The sequence below is a fragment of the Telopea speciosissima genome, chromosome 11 (genome assembly GCF_018873765.1).
Source record: "Telopea speciosissima isolate NSW1024214 ecotype Mountain lineage chromosome 11, Tspe_v1, whole genome shotgun sequence".
Taxonomy (NCBI): Eukaryota; Viridiplantae; Streptophyta; class Magnoliopsida; order Proteales; family Proteaceae; genus Telopea; species Telopea speciosissima.
Window position 1 is genome coordinate 23,712,312 of NC_057926.1, and position 16,448 is coordinate 23,728,759.

Below are 16,448 nucleotides of genomic sequence, written 5' to 3' on the forward strand. Positions count from 1 at the left end.
ACTGGATCCAAATTCTGATCCGACCATGCACAGACAGTCTCTATCTTGATGTTCCCCAATTGGGCAGTGGTGACTGTGTTGGATAACTCCTTCACACACAAAGTGTTCACGCATTCCCAGAACACCGGGTTTGACTCGCTTGAGGCTCAGTTATTGATGAACTAAAGAATGCGGTCACACCCTGCAGCGACAGGGTTCCCTCAGGCATAGGGTGTCGGTGACACATGTCTATCCCTTCCTACATCTGGCAGTAATACATGAGGGAATAGACAAAGTAGATTCTTCGCCAATGCACACATCAAACATGTGAGCACTCACATTCGTACCTTGACATCACATGTCTAGGCATACCCAATGCGACGACCATATGATAAGGGTGCCCAGCCCAAACCCTAGTCATGACTACCATTTTAAGTAAAACTTATGGACACATAATGCTCAAAAAAATTATATCGCATGTGACAATATCAAACTAAAATGTATAAATGTTCAATACAAAGATGAACTGGGTTGAACCGGGTTTGATGGACACACACTTGTCCAACATAAGATACATTAGGAAAACAAATTGCCTTTTGTGTTGTCAATTACAATTAAGATTGTGCCTGTTGGATACGATATAAAGAAGTTGCAAACAATGATGACCATTGAGGACAAACTTGATGTCCAATGCTAAATTCTATGGATATTTATTTTAATTACCACATTTGATACACCTTTAGCTATGGTTGCATTGGCCTCTTATTAGGCTATTTGCCTTATATCTTCTTTCTTGGGCTATCTACCTTCTTATATCTTCTTTCAAGTTGTCTCTTGCTAATTTTAATCTGGGTCGCAGACTTCGGATCTCGCCGTATCAAAACAAATAAATGAGGGGAGTAGCATCATAAAGGATAACCGACAGGTTGGAGAACTTGGCATACCAACTCCGGTTTGGGAGATCCACTGAAAAAATGTTGTTCTAAAAGAAGAAATTCATAGTTTTGTGGTATGAGGCTTGGCTTCAATAATACTTCTAGAATTATAATCATTACCAATTTCCTTCAAATGAGCTATGCCTATTTATATGTTCTACAATGAGTTCCAATCTTCAATTGAATAATCTCTCTCTCTCTCTCTAGGTACAACAGATATTGCACTAATAATGTCTGTCCTGGTGGTTTCGATTTGAACGGACTATAAAGGACTAACCAATTACCTTAAAACATTCATAAATGTATTTTGATCCAAGTCTTTTAAGCCAATTCTTAAAGTTTCCCCTCTTGAACTATGATCCTATCTAGAAAGCTAGCTCCATCAACTTACGTGCATATGGTGTTTCGAATATGGGTTTGGGAGAGGTCACAACATGACAATATTTTTGTTTTGTTTTGAACAACATGGCACAATTGTATCTATTATGAATGCCTAATCAGACGCTCATTGATGCTTAGACTCAGCATGGTCGGTTTTTTACCACCTATCTTTTAGATAATTAAACATGAAAAAGCCTGGTGTCCATAACTGAGACTGAGAAACCACAGCCCAGTTGTTGCTGTAAAGAATTTCAGTTAGGTTGAGATTGGAGCCTTGGGCCACTCGAGCCTTGTCAACCTAACCAATTTTTCCTATTGCCTGCCTCTAGGGTATGCATTCTCTCTCTCTCTCTCTCTCTCTCTCTCTCTCTCTGCCACCTAATAAATGCCCACGTGCTTTTGCACGTGCACGTTTACTAGTATATATATATATATATATATATGGAGAATGTTTTCTATACTAGGGGCGCAGGCTGTGCCCAGACACATGTGGGTGGGTGAAATGAACACCTTGCCCCGCTAAATGGCAAGCCCATGTATTTGGACGTAGGCTGCGCTTCTGCACAGAGAACATCAGCCCATAGAAATATTTATATAAGTGTAAAAAATCCAGATACAGAAAGAAAGAAAAGAGGCCTAAGACCAAACCACGTAAACTCTGGTGTTTTTTTTGTTTTCTTCTTCCTCGTTCTCTCTTTCTTTAGAAAACTCTGAAGACTCTGAACAAGAGCAATAGCAGAAACAGATATATATCTTTTCCTGGGTGGTTTTGCAAGGTCAGCAAACGACAATTGTGTTACGTCAAGAAATCGCCGAGCGGTCCTACGAGTGCCGTCACCTGCAAGTGAACCAAGGGGTTAACAGAGAGAACCGGTGTGGTTCCGGCCTAGGGCTCTCCGATGCCAAAGTTAGATCTCCTGAGTAAATAGATGAATGTAGAATTCAATATGAGTTCTTTTTCTCTTTTTTTCCCCCTTGAGGGTGGTGTACCTTTCCTTTTATAGTGGAGTATGACGATATGGAGAGTCCTAGTTTGATAGCGAGTGGGCCGTTGAGTGGATAGAGGCCCTGGGTAGCAGGGCTCTATCCTGATTGGCCATCTCCCCGTGGGAGGGAGTGTCCTAATGGTATCAAGATCCTTGGCGGATAGATACTCACGTGTGGTGATAACATCATTGGTGCTTGAATCCGTCTGGGTGACGTGACTTCTAAGCGGTGGCCTAGAGTCCTGGTGGTGGCATAAGTTTGCAGTGACCCGATTGGGTTATAGACGAGCGGCCTTGATGTTCGTGTACATCACGCCTGCGTCCATGATGCCGCGCCTGGGTGTGAGACCACGCCTGGGTGAGAGGCCGCGTTTGGGTGAGGCTGCGCCCAGGTGGGACCCCGGTTGGCTCTCCTTGGTTTTGGATTGGGTCGCTTTGTGACACGTGGTAGCCGCTGACTGGTTCGGTGAATCTTGGATGTATCATTTTCCCCCCACTCTCTTGAGATAGGATGTCCAAGAGAGTAGATGCCTTTATATAGTAAGGGGTCCACTGCGAATGAACTTCCTTTGTGGGGCTTGACTATAAATCTGTTAGTGAGGTAGGAGAGGTTGGAGGTTCAAACCTCTCCTCCTACACTTTTCCTTCTTCTTTTTTGCTTTGTTTTTTGTAGATATATGTCCCTCTTCTTCACTTTCTCTTTTTTCACTTCTCATTTTTCCTCATCATTTCTCTTTCTTACTTTTTGTCTCCCACTTTTTGCTCTTTTGAATTTCTCCTTTGCATTGCACTTTTATCTTTTGCCCTCTTTTCGGTGCCCACCATGTGCTTGTCCTTGGGTCACCTAGACTAGTGTCAACTTTTTTGTTTTCCTTCCTTTGGTTTTGGGTCCCTGTGCATGCCTTGTGCTCAGTTAGTGCCTTGCTTACTCGGAGGGCTTGAGTGGTACTTGGCTTAAGTGCCTTGCATTTGATGGTCTCTGTCACTTGACCGTGTCCGTGGTGTGGTCGCGTCGTCATGTGTCTGCTCCCCTCGTGCGATCGCCCTCCCCCTAAGGTAAGTTCAACACCTTCTTTCTTTTTTTTTTTTTATGCAGGGCCGCACCTAGGTGAGGCCGCACCCGCGGGTGTGGCCTCGCCTATGGGTGTGAGGCCGTGCCCTGAGGCTGTACCTAGGGTGGCCGCGCTTGCGGGGGTGAGGCAACGCGTGGGGTGGCCACGCCTGCAGGTGTGGCAGCACCTATGGGTGTGAGGTCGTGCCCGTGGGTGCGATGGACCCTCATGCTTCTCCACTCTCCTTCTTCTTGTCTATCATGGATCTGCTATTTATACTTTGCAGGTGGTCTTCATTTTATTTTTCTTGCTAGCTTCTTGTCTTTGAGGGAGATCACTTTCTTGAGGAAGTAGTCTATTCTTCTCTTATCGTTCATGTCGTCTCCTAATGACCCTGGCCCTGCTTCGGTCGGGGTTGGATCTTCAGAGGAGCGTTCCCCAAGATTGCCTTCTTCTGTGTGTACTCCATCCTCTGTACCTTCCCCCAGTGCTAGTGATGGGGGTGTGGGACCTTTTAGTGTCTCTGGTCCTGGTAGGGATTGTAGGCCTTCTGGGGAGGCGTCCTCAGTCGTCGATCCTGCTGATATGTTGGGTCATGTTGCTAGTATCTTGGCCCCTTTCGACTTGGTCTCCCTTCGTGAGGAGTTCCACATTCCCGCTGAGGTCATGTTACGTATTCCCAGACCTGGTGAGTATGCCTTCTCTCACCGTGCGGACGAGATCTGTCTCTATCGTACCTTTTTCCTCTAGGGCCTTCGCCTTCCTATCTCTTGCTTTGTCGAGTTGGTACTAGAGCATTGGCACCTCACCCCTGGGCAGGTGTTGCCCAATTCTTGGAGGGTGATCCTGGGTTTCTATGTATTTTTTGCCTGCATGGGGCGTGCCGCCACTGTTCCCCTGTTCTCCCACTTTTATCTGCTGAAGAAGGGGGATCGTGGATGTTATCACTTTGCTCGTCGCGTGCTCAAGGGGCCCTATGCCTCTTTGGAGCTTCTCACTGGGATCACTAGCAACGTGAAGTATTGGAGGGATGGCTTCTTTTTTGCCATGGTCTCCCGATGCCCACTACAGACTGTTTGGGAAGTCATTGACCTCAAGAGGGTCAACCGGGGGCTTGAGCCGAGTGATTTTGAGGGTGACTCCCTCAAACAGTGCCTGGGTCACGATCCATTCCACGTCCAGGAGTTGGACTCGGAGGCCTTCCTGTCCCTTTGGAAGCTGAGTCCTGGTAAGAGTACTGTCTTTTGTACTTGATTGGCATGCTTATATTTTAATATGTATGTCATCTGACTGGTTGGGCGGTCTTAGCTTGATGTTGTCATGCAGTGGATATGCGTTCGGATTTCAGTTTGCTCCGTGGTAATCTGCGGAAGAAGGCCGCTTCTCAGGGTGGTTCATCTGCTGGAGTAACAGATGTTGGTAGTTCTTCCGCTCCTGTGGCTGTTGGGGCAAAGCGGAAGGGTGGTTCAGGACATGCACATGTGATGAGCTTTGGTGTGCATGTCCTCCTTCCCCGTACTTCTCCTGATGATGATGGTGTTTTGGGCTCTGTGCCTCCACCTCCTACTGTCGTCCCCTCCGGGTCTTCTGTATTGGCCCCCTCCAAGGGGAAAGGGGTGAGTTCCTCCGATGGTACTGCCATTGATCTTCTCGCTATGGATGAGTCATTGGTGATCACCTTGGGCATGTCAGAGGGTTCGACCTTGGCTGGGTCCGGCGTCTCAAGGGAATGGGTAGACATGGGGAGGCTTCCTACCGCGAGAGTAGCCTTGCAGAGGCTTAGTAATGTGTATCTGGCCCAGACTCTCTACCATGATATGGCTTCGGTGAGTTATTCTTTTTGGTTTCGTCACGTTCGCTGTTCCTCTTATACTTAGAGTGTTTACCGCTTGTCATGCTGATTGTAGGTCCATCACCGTCTTGCTGAGGCGGTGCTTTGACTGGAGGGTCATGCTTCTCACGAGGTGCAGATACAGTGCACCCTGCGTGATGTGGAGAGGGAGCTCCAGGGACATATCGATGCCCGTGAGAGGGCCGAGACCCACGTGTAGAGGACATCGGAGGAGCTCGCGGTGGTGGCCTAGAAGCTCCTGGAGGCGTCTGAGGAGCTTCGAGTGACCTCTGTCGGTGTAGCTGAGAGTTTGGCCAGGGTTCTTGCCTTGGAGGAGGAGCTTGATGCGTTGAAAGGGACTCATGAGGCGGAGCTGGCATCTGTAGGCGAGCGAGCTGTAGCTGAGTTTCAGGCATCCTTGGCGTTCTCGATGTTGTATCAGGCGCAGCTTCAGCCGACGTAGAGGGAGGGATCTGGGACTTAGCCGCTTGCGTCCTGGAGGTGACCCCCGGTTATGACTTCTCCATCCTGGGGTTCTTTGAGTTTGTTGCGGCGCTTCCTGGTGTTGCGGTGGTGGCGAGCGTCCCAGTGCTAGAGGTAGAGACTGCCCTGCCTGAGGGGGGTGCTGCTGTGTGCCTTCTCGAGGTGGACCTGATGTCTCCTACCGGGTCGGAGGTGACCCACCCCTCTGTGGTCCCTTGACCCTATGGCCGTATCGAACTTATAGACGTCTCGAACCTTTTCTTTTTGAACTTGAGTTGTAGCTATTATGACTTCTCTATGTGATCGCTGTTGCTTTTCTTTGATTACACTGTGTCTTGGTGGTTGATTGCGCATTGGTGCCCTATGTACCTTGACAGTCATGGGACTTTGGTAGTGGCGTTGCGCCTTAGTGGTCATCAGACCTTGGTGGCATTGTGCTTTGGTGGTCGTCGGACTTTGGTGGCCTTGCGCCTGGGTGGTCATCGGACCTTGGTGGCATTACGCCTTGGTGGTCATCGGACCTTGGTGGCATTGCGCCTTAGTGGTCATCAGACTTTGGTGGCATTGCGCCTTGGTGGTCATCGGACCTTGGTGTGGTAGAGGTGACCCGGTCGAGTAGGAGAAGTAGACAAGTATATCCAAAATTAACTATTTACTTCAAATGAGAATCTTTTGAATTATCCTTGAAAATTGTAAACCTACTGTATATCATGGCTGACAGCTGACTCTGTTACTGCTACTGCTACTATTACTTTTATTGGCGGTGTTGCTTCAATGCTTCCACTGCTACTACTACCCTTACTGATAGTATTTCTTCAGGTGCTCTGAGTTCCAGGTGCGGTCTACCTTCTTGCCCCCCAGAGTCTTCAAGCGGTAGGTCCCTGGACGTATCTACTTGGAGACTATGTAAGGCCCTTCCCAGTTGGCTGACAGCTTCCCTGCCTTCTGTGGCTGTGATGCACTTGCCCTCCTTAGGACTAGATCTCCCTGGTGGAATAGCCTTTCCTTAACCCTGGTGTTATAGTACCTGGCAATACGTTGTTGGTAGGCGACGCTCCTTAGGAGTGCTCTCTCACGGACCTCATCTATAAAGTCTAGGTTTGCCCGTAGTCCGTCGATATAGGTACGTTCGTTAAAGTGCAGAACCCTATGGGACATGGCGCAGACCTCTACTGGCACCAATGCTTTAGTGCCATATGCTAGACGGAATGGGCTCTCTCCTGTGGGTGTCCGTACTGTAGTTTGGTACGCCCACAGAATGCTTGGTAGCTCTTCGACCCATTTCCTTATGGCTCCCTCTAGCCTTTTCTTGACTCCTTCCAGCAGTGTTCTGTTGGTGATCTCCACCTGACCATTGGCCTGTGGGTATGCTACCGATACAGGCCGATAGTTGATGTTGTAGCTTTGACAGAATGCTTAGAATTTTGGGTTGTTGAATTGTTTGCCATTGTCTGACACTAGGATCTGTGGTACCCCAAACCTATAGATGATGTCGTCGCAAATGAACTTCTCCATCTCTGGCTCTGTTATCTTGGCCAAGGGTTTAGCTTCGACCCACTTGGTGAAGTAATCAATCGCGACGACCAAGTACTTCCTATTTCCCGGTGCTGCGGTGAAGTTTCCTAAGATGTCCATCCCCCACATGGCAAAGGGCATGGGGTTGAGGATTGATGTCAGCTTGGTGGCGGGTAGATGGGGTACTGGGGTGAACAACTGACATTGCTCACACTGCTTGGCATATTGTATGGCCTCCTCTTGCATTCGTGGCCAGTACAGTCCCTGGAGGAGGATTTTGTAGGCTGGGGCTCGTCCCCCCATGTAGCTTCCATATATCCCCTCATGGACTTCTGCTAGGGCGTACTCTGCCCCCTTGGGTCCTAGGTACCGGAGTAGTGGTGCTGTTACCCCCCGCTTGTACAGTACCCCGTCTAGGACGGTATACTTTGCAGCTCTCATCCTGATCTTCCTTACCTCGGCCTTGTCTTCTGGTAAGACATCGTTCAGGAGGTAGTTGAGTATGGGGTCCATCCAGCTAGGTCCCTCCTCGATTTCATTAACCTGCTTTTCCTTATATATTGGTTCATGTAGGATTTCAACATAGACTACATTAGCCAAATTTCGGAGTTCATTATTGGCTAGCCTAGATAGGGCATCGACGACGGTGTTCTCATCCCTGGGAACTCGAACTATCTCGAACTTCATGAAACTCTCGATCAATGCTTGAGCACGTGCTAGATATGATGCCATCTTATCATCTTTGGCCTTGTACTCTCCATTCCCCTGGTTCACTACAAGCTGGGAGTTACTCCGGGTGGATAGGTGTGTGACTAGGATGGCCTTGGCCACCTGGAGTCCAGCTAGTAGTGCTTCACATTCTGATTCATTGTTGGATGCCTGGAAGGTGAATCGGAGAGCATATTGGATCCAAAATCCTTTGGGGCTGGTTAATATGAAGCCAGCGCTGCTTCCTACTGCGTTACTCGACCCATCCACGAATATATCCCACAATCTATGATCCTTCTCCTCGGGTTCCCCTATCCCTGGCTCGATCTCAGATAGGCTACACTCTACAATGAAATCTGCCAGGGCTTGACCTTTGATGGCTGTCCTTGGTTGGAACCTGATGTCATGCTCACTTAACTCCACTGCCCATGCTATAAATCGTTTGGAGACGTCTGGCTTGTGGAGTACCTTCTTCAGAGGTAGGTTGGTAAGGACTGTGATGGTATGGGCTTGGAAGTATGGTCGTAGCTTCCTAGTCGCGATTACCAATGCATAGGCTACCTTGGCGATCCTGGTGTACCTGGTCTCTGCATCGATCAGAACATGACTGACATAGTAGATGGGCCTCTGGACTTTGTCCTCTTCCTGCAGCAGTACTGTGCTGACCGCGACAGGGGTGGCGGCCAAGTAAAGCTGCAATTCTTCGTTAGGTTCTGGTCGCCCAAGCAGTGGTGGGCTCTCTAGGTACTCCTTCAATTCTTCGAACGCCTTCTGGCACTCTTCTGTCCATGTGAAGTCTTTAGGGCTTCGGAGGTTCTTCAATGTTTTGAAGAATGGTAGGCACTTGTCACTTGCCCGTGACACAAACCTTGAAAGGGCGGTGACCCTTCCATTCAACCTCTACACTTCCCTGACCGTTTGAGGAGGTGCCATCTCTTGGATGGCCTTGATCTTGGATGGGTTGGCTTCTATTCCACGTACTGAGACCATGAACGCCAGGAATTTTCCTGACGTTACACTGAAGGCGCACTTTGCAGGGTTTAGCTTCATCTGGTTCCTCCTCAGTACTGTGAATGCTTCCTCTAGGTCGGTCAGGTGTTGGTTAGCGTGGATGCTTTTCACGAGCATGTCATCCACATATACCTCCGTGTTATGCCCGATCTGTTCCTCGAACATCTTGTTGACCATCCTCTGATAGGTGGCCCTTGCATTCTTCAACTCGAACGACATGACATGGTAGCAGTAGTTCTCCTTGTTTGTCCAGAATACGGTGTAGGACTCATCACCCTCATGCATGAGGATCTGATTGTACCCGGAGTAGGCATTCATGAAACTCAGAATCTTATGGCCGGTGGTGGTGTCGATCAGTCGATCGATCTTGGGCAGTGGGTACTCATCTTTTAGGCATGCTTTGTTCAGGTCGGTGTAGTCGACACACATCCTCCACTTCCCATTGGGCTTTGGTACCATGACCATGTTTGCGAGCCAGGTTGGGAACTTCTCCTTTCTGATGAACCCTGACTGGCTCAACTTCTCGACCTCTTCCTTGATTGCTGCTTATTGGTCGAGGGCAAAGTTACGTCGCTTCTGTTGGATGGGCTTCCTGGTTGGGTCGACATGTAGTCGGTGCTCTGCTATGGAACGTGGTATTCTAGGCATGTCAAAGGTCGACCATACAAAGACATTCATGTTCGCTTGGAGGAGGTGTCCAAGTTCTTCTTTCTGTTCCTTGCTTAGTAGCGAGCCAACCTGTACGACCTTGGGGGTCATCCCTGTTGAGGGGCCATGGGATGAGGTCTTCCACTGGTTTTCCTCTTCTCTCTGTCAGTTCATCTCTCTGGTCACTGACCATGTTCTCTAGGCAGAGTGCCATTCTGCGGGTGTTACCATTATTCTTCTTCATGAAGGTGGCGTAGCACTCCCTTGCTTTCTTTTGATCTCCTCAGACTTCGCCTACCCCATTTTCGGTGGGGAACTTCATCTTCAGGTGGAGTGGCGATATGACTCCTCTAAGGGCTATCAGAGATGGTCACCCTTAAAGGCCGTTGAAGGACACCACGGACTTGACAACCATGAAGTTCACTATGCTAGTCACTTATCGAGGGTGTACCCTGAAGGTGATGGGTAGTTCTATGGTACCTTTGATGGAGGCGGTGGCACCTGAGAATCCATGGAGGTAAGTGGGCTCTGGTTTGAGCTGATCGACCCCGAACCCGAACTGTCGATAGGCATCCAAGGAGAGTACGTCTACAGATGCCCCTGTGTCTATCAGTATCTTGTGTATAGGTCGGTTGGCTACCTCCACCTGTACTACGAGGGCATCCTCATGTGGGAAGCTTAGTCCTTCCAGGTCTTCATCCGAGAAGGAGATCACTGTCTCGGTCTTGGCTATCTTGCTTGGCTTCTCTGCCACTCCCACGAACTAGGCATGGGCTTTAGCCTTTCTGGTGGACGCTTGCCCTGGTCCTCCAAGTATGGTGAGGATGGGAGGTCCCTTGGTGCTACTAGGTTCTGTTGCATTTCTCCGCTCTTCTGGGCGGTCTCTCCCTCGATCTGTTCTTCTTTCTTCCCTTCTCGGTTCTAGTCTGTCTCCGTCACGACCTCTGTCTCCTTGGCCTGAGCGGTTGTCATGTCTCCCCTTTACATACTTATGCAAGCTTCCTGCTCTTACAAATTGTTCTATCTCTTTCTTCAATTGATAGCACTCCTCTGTGTCATGCCCATTCTCTTTGTGGAAGAGACAGTACTTGTTAGGGTTTCGCTTCTCTGGTCCTGCTAGCATAGGTTGTGGCCAATGGAGTAGGTCATGGTCTTGGATCTGCATGAGGATCTGGGACCTGGTGGTGTTCAGTGGGGTGAACTCAGGGCTGCTTGCCCTCTCACTTCTCTCTGGGCGACGGTCAGTCCTCCTAGATGGGCGGTCGCCCTTCTCTTGTCGACGCTCTGTCCTCGACCTCTTACTTTCTTTGCGGTCATCAGGTGCTGACTTCTTATTGTTCTGCGGCTTGGCCTCGATTATCTTCATTTTAGCTTGTAGTACCTCGGCCATATTTGCAAACTTGTTGCACCGCTCTAGGAGCTCTTTCATAGTCCTGGTCTCATGACGTGCCAGGTCCTTGATCAGGTCCAAGTCCTTGATACCTCTAGCCAAGGCTGCATGTTGGGTCTGGTCGTCCAACTCTCGAACCTCCAGGGACTCCTTGGTGAACTGCTAACATACTCCCTGAGAGATTCCCCAGGGTTCTATACCACATTCAGTAGGTTGACGGTGGTCTTCTTGTGCTTGACACTGCTCTGAAAGCGGGTGATGAACTGTTCGCATAGCTCCGCGAATGAGCCTATGGATCTCGGTCGTAGCCTAGAGAACCATGATGTGGCTGCTCCCTTGAGGGATGCAAGGAATGCCTGACATGAGACCACGTCCGACCCACCATATAGTATCATCATGCCATTAAAGTAGTTGATGTGGTCATTAGGGTTCATGGTACCACTGTAGAGTTCAAAGGTAGGCAGTCGAAACCTGGAAGGGAGCGTGGCTGACATGATCTCTATCGAGAATGGGTGTTGTCCAGGTATGGAATGTGTCTCGCCTTTGGTCTACTTCTTCAACCCTTCCAACTTCTCATCTAGGTAGCAGAGTCTTCGATCGAGCTCCTCATCCCGTATTTGCCCCTCACGCCTGGCAAGATGTTCACTGCGACCTCGTTCATGCTCTCTCTTGGAGGTCCCATCCCGCCTTAAGTGTTGGCGGGATGGTGAATGGTCACGCCGTGATGAACCCTATAGCTAAGGTGAGGGGCTTTCCTCTCTGTAGGTCCGGCTTCGTCATGGTATGTGACCTTTTTCAAGTCGACCATCGAACACAGACCTCCGAACCGATCTCTCCGGGCTAGGCACCCTCGCCTTGGGTGTTGGTGTCCTCCCACGCTCTGACCGTGGAGGGAGGTCTCTTGTTCTCCTGGGACGCTGGGAAGGCTCCCCCCGCTGCGGAGTGGGGGTTGCCCGTCGCGCAAGTCTCTTTGATCCCACGCCCCTGGGAGATGATCTCCTAGGGTTTGGCTCTTGTCGAGGTACGGACTCTGAGCTTGCTAACGGCGACGTCCTTCAGGGTGTGAGACGTCGCACGCTGTGTCAAGTAGTCTCGAAAGAGTTGCCGTTCTTCAAGGATCTGTCGCTGCAGGTCATTGATCTGACCCGTAGTTGCTGGTGCATTGGGGTCAGGTATCACCTCCACCACCACATCGTCTACCTCGTCATTGTTGGGCTCGTCGACCACAAATTGGTCATTAAGGGGGATCTCTTCCCCCATAGGGACATGGTCCTGGTCATTGGCTCTGCCGTGAGAGCACTCTGGGGGTGGTGATCCATTCCTCGCTACGTTGTTGGTGGAGGTAGTCTTCCTTCGTGCCATTGAATGAACATGGAAGCGAGCTAGCAGATGTAATGGCTAGCGTCGTTCCCACAGACGGCGCCAATCTGTTGCGTCAAGAAATCGCCGAGCGGTCCTGAGAGTGCCTTCACCTGCAAGTGAACCAAGGGGTTAACAGAGGGAACCGGTATGGTTCCGACCTGGGGCTCTCCGATGCCAAAGTTAGATCTCCTGAGCAAACAGATGAATGTAGAATTCAATATGAGTTCTTTTTCTCTTTTTTTCCCCCCTGAGGGTGGTGTACCTTTCCTTTTATAGTGGAGTATGACGATATGGAGAGTCCCAGTTTGATGGCGAGTGTGCCGTTGAGTGAATAGAGGCCCTGGGTAGCAGGGCTCTATCCTGATTGGCCATCTCCCCGCGGGAGGGAGTGTCCTGGTGGTATCAAGATCCTTGGTAGATAGATACTCGCTGTGGTGATAACGTCATTGGTGCTTGAATCCGTCTGGGTGACGTGACTTCTAAGCGGTGGCCCAGAGTCCTGGTGGTGGCATAAGTCTGCAGTGACACGATTGGGTCATAGACGAGCGGCCTCGGTGTCCGTGTACATCACGTCTGCATCCACGATGCCGCACCTGGGTGTGAGACCACGCCTGGGTGAGAGGCCGTGCCTGGGCGAGGCCACGCCTAGGTGCAGGCCGTGCCTGGTTGGGACCCCTGGTTGGTTCTCCTTGGTTCTGGAACGGGTCGCTTTGTGACACGTGGCAGCCGCTGACTGGTTCGGTGAATCTTGGATGTATCAAATTGCAACTTTTTTAATGACTCCCTATTCTGTATATTTTTACATATTTTTATTTGTAATAGGAATAGGTATAGTTGTTTTTCTGGTTAGTTATACAAAGCGAGAGTGGACCAATTGCTGATATGTGAGAATTAGTTTGATTAAGAAATCTTCTTTCTTTTTTTTTTTTTTTTTTTTTTTGGGTTTTTAAGCTCAGCATTGGCTTGCAAGAGAGAGACTCACCTTTTTAGCATATTCAGATTTTGATCTTGCTTGCAGAAATTGAGGAACACTCCGCAAACAGAAAATCCTCTGATCAGATGGGAGATAACAATGGTGTAGCATACGTGGTTATTGATGAGGCAATACCTCCCAGGATTGATAACTTCAAGAAGGTTTCTGTTTTACCTCTTGTATTCCTGATCTTCTATGAGGTATCTGGGGGTCCCTTTGGTTTTGAGGACACTGTTCAGGCAGCTGGTCCTCTTCTAGCCCTTCTTGGTTTTCTGGTTTTCCCATTCATATGGAGTGTTCCTGAGGCCCTAATAACAGCTGAAATGGGTACCATGTTCCCGGAAAATGGAGGATATGTTGTTTGGGTCTCATCAGCTCTAGGACCATATTGGGGTTTTCAGCAAGGTTGGATGAAATGGATAAGTGGTGTAATTGATAATGCACTATACCCAGTTCTGTTTCTGGACTATCTGAAATCAGCAATTCCAGCTTTAGGTGGTGGTTTACTAAGGATAGTGGCCGTGTTAATATTGACTATGGCTCTCACTTACATGAACTACAGGGGTTTGACGATTGTGGGATGGGTCGCTGTACTCTTAGGGCTGTTCTCAATTCTTCCTTTTATGGTTATGGGACTTATGGCAATCCCAAAACTGAAGCCCTCAAGATGGTTAGTTGTAAATCTGCACAAGGTGGATTGGGGTTTGTACCTCAACACTCTGTTCTGGAATCTGAACTACTGGGACTCAGTTAGTACTCTTGCTGGAGAGGTGGACAACCCAAAGAAAACTCTCCCAAAAGCTCTCTTTTATGCTTTGATCTTGGTTGTTCTTGGATACTTTTTCCCTCTCTTGATTGGTACTGGAGCTATTCCACTCAACCGTGATTTATGGACCGATGGTTATTTCTCAGACATTGCTAAAATTTTAGGTGGAGTATGGTTGAGATGGTGGATTCAAGGAGCTTCTGCATTGTCTAACATGGGTATGTTTGTGGCTGAGATGAGCAGCGACTCTTTCCAACTTCTGGGGATGGCAGATCGTGGGATGCTTCCTGGGTTCTTTAGCAAGAGGTCTCGTTATGGAACCCCTTTAATTGGAATATTGTTCTCAGCCTCAGGGGTTATTTTGTTGTCATGGCTGAGCTTTCAAGAGATTGTAGCCGTAGAGAATTTCTTGTACTGTTTTGGAATGATTTTAGAGTTTGTAGCATTTGTATGGTTAAGGATGAAGTACCCAGCTGCTTCAAGGCCATTTAAGATACCAGTGGGGACAGTTGGAGCCATTTTGATGTGTATTCCTCCTACTGCATTGATCTGTGTGGTATTAGCTCTTGCTTCTCTTAATGTTATCGCTGTAAGTCTTGCAGCTGTGCTGATTGGTCTTGTTATGCAGCCTGGTCTCAAGTACGTTGAGAAAAAGAAATTAGTCAAGTTCTCCACCAGTTCTGAACTTCCAGATCTCTCTTACTAGGCAGTTGGAATTTTTCTTTCTTCCTACACTTGTAATCAAAAGAAACAACTTGATGGTCAAGAGCTCTAAATTGTCTATTGATCCATTGTTACTTTAGAAGGCAGTTTGCAGTCAGTTTAGAGTAGAACCTCTAATTATAGTTTCGGTTAAAATTATCTATAAAGATTTTACAATTATCTTTCTAATTATTTGGCATTTTCAAGAAAACTTGATTTATATAAACCATGGAAAAGAAATACTGTACCAATTGTTAATTGGAGGATCACTCGATCACCATATATTCCTTCTGTTAATTAGGATGAACAAAGCATATGCTGACAAATAAGTGACTGTTCAGGTATTAAGGTTCTGGTTCTCTGTTATTGGGGCATTTTCTACAGTTGGGAGAAGTTTATTCTGGTTCCATGATGTGGGCATTCTTATTATTCTTCAATGAGGATGACATAATTCCTTTTTTGTTGTTCAAAGGACCAAATTATGCTAACTGTGACCACCTATGATGTCTCTTAAATAATAAATTCACCTTTATTTTCATGTAAAGCCTCAATAACGTGCGATGTTTGCACGCAGCATTGTGAATTGTCCCATAGGTATCCATGCTCTGTTGTCCTGATGCGTATCGTCAGTGCAATAACTCCATTGTATTAAGTAGCTTCTATATATTTCCGACAGGGCTAGCAGCTGATAAGCTCAAAGGACTGCAGGACTTCTCATAAAGTAAAACTCCTTGTTTTGAGTCTGCCAACATTTATTTGCTGAAAGATCAGATGAAATTGCTTTTTGGATACAAAGCTACAATTGATTCTTTGTTTTGATTCTATATAATGGGTAAAAAGGGGTATATGGAAGCAGATGCTTTGAAGTAGTTATTCAATATCTGTTGTATGGATGCTATGCTTTGTAGTTGTTATTCCTAGAGGTCTGGTTTCTGTCTTAATCCAGCATATCTCGTAAAAAATCAAGGAATTGGAACACTAAAATGATTTTGGGACAGTCATCGGAGAATTGAAAAATAATCTCCTCTTGACTAAAAGCGAAGCATATCTTCAAATTATATGGGTAGATGAATAAGCTTTTCTCTGCTTGAGGTGTGTTACGCATAAATATCACTCACCAATACGTGCCGAACATGTGGCATAAAAGATCCACATTTCGCAAAGGATCCCCAAGGATCTGAACTCGTCCACAGCTAATTGATGCAAAACATGTACGGTTAGAGATTTAGGTCAAGGAGATTTTTCTTTTACACATGATACACCATAATTTGTACTTTGAAGCTTGGCCGTACACGTGGACTCCCCCACGATTCACGAAGGAAAGGAAGTTGCACGCGTGCTTGGAGATTTCCACACGCCTGACAGTTATGAAGATAGGCCCCACTATGGCAGTTACGTAAGCACCAAGAGAAGGTCCCACTTGCACCAAGAAACGTGGGTGCCCCGAGATTTACGGGGAGGAGTCTTAACAAGAATGGGAGTTTTCCTAAAACCGTGCACCCAAACAAGAAACCTGGTGAAAGAGAGAGGATCACCCAAAGCTCTACCCATTACTATAAATTAAGGGCTAGACCCTCATGTAAAAGGGATTGATGAGATTACATTCAAAGATCGATAAAGAAAGTTCATTATTTTGTTCTTTTGATCTTTGTTATTTTCCTGTTACATTCAATTCTTTCGTTAGCATAGTTGTGCCTCCGGCGGATTTCTCTCCAGCAGAAATCTT

The 16,448-nt window shown here is 47.7% G+C and overlaps 1 protein-coding gene across 1 annotated transcript; it reads left to right on the plus strand.

Annotated features, from left to right (window-relative positions):
- The first annotated feature begins 2,056 nt into the window (after positions 1-2,056).
- LOC122644885 (probable polyamine transporter At1g31830) lies at positions 2,057-14,726 on the plus strand. The gene is made up of 2 exons (XM_043838254.1): positions 2,057-2,071; positions 13,300-14,726. Exon 2 carries the CDS (start codon positions 13,341-13,343, stop codon positions 14,724-14,726), a length of 1,386 nt encoding a protein of 461 aa, XP_043694189.1. The 5' UTR covers positions 2,057-2,071; positions 13,300-13,340.
- The last annotated feature ends 1,722 nt before the right edge of the window (positions 14,727-16,448 follow it).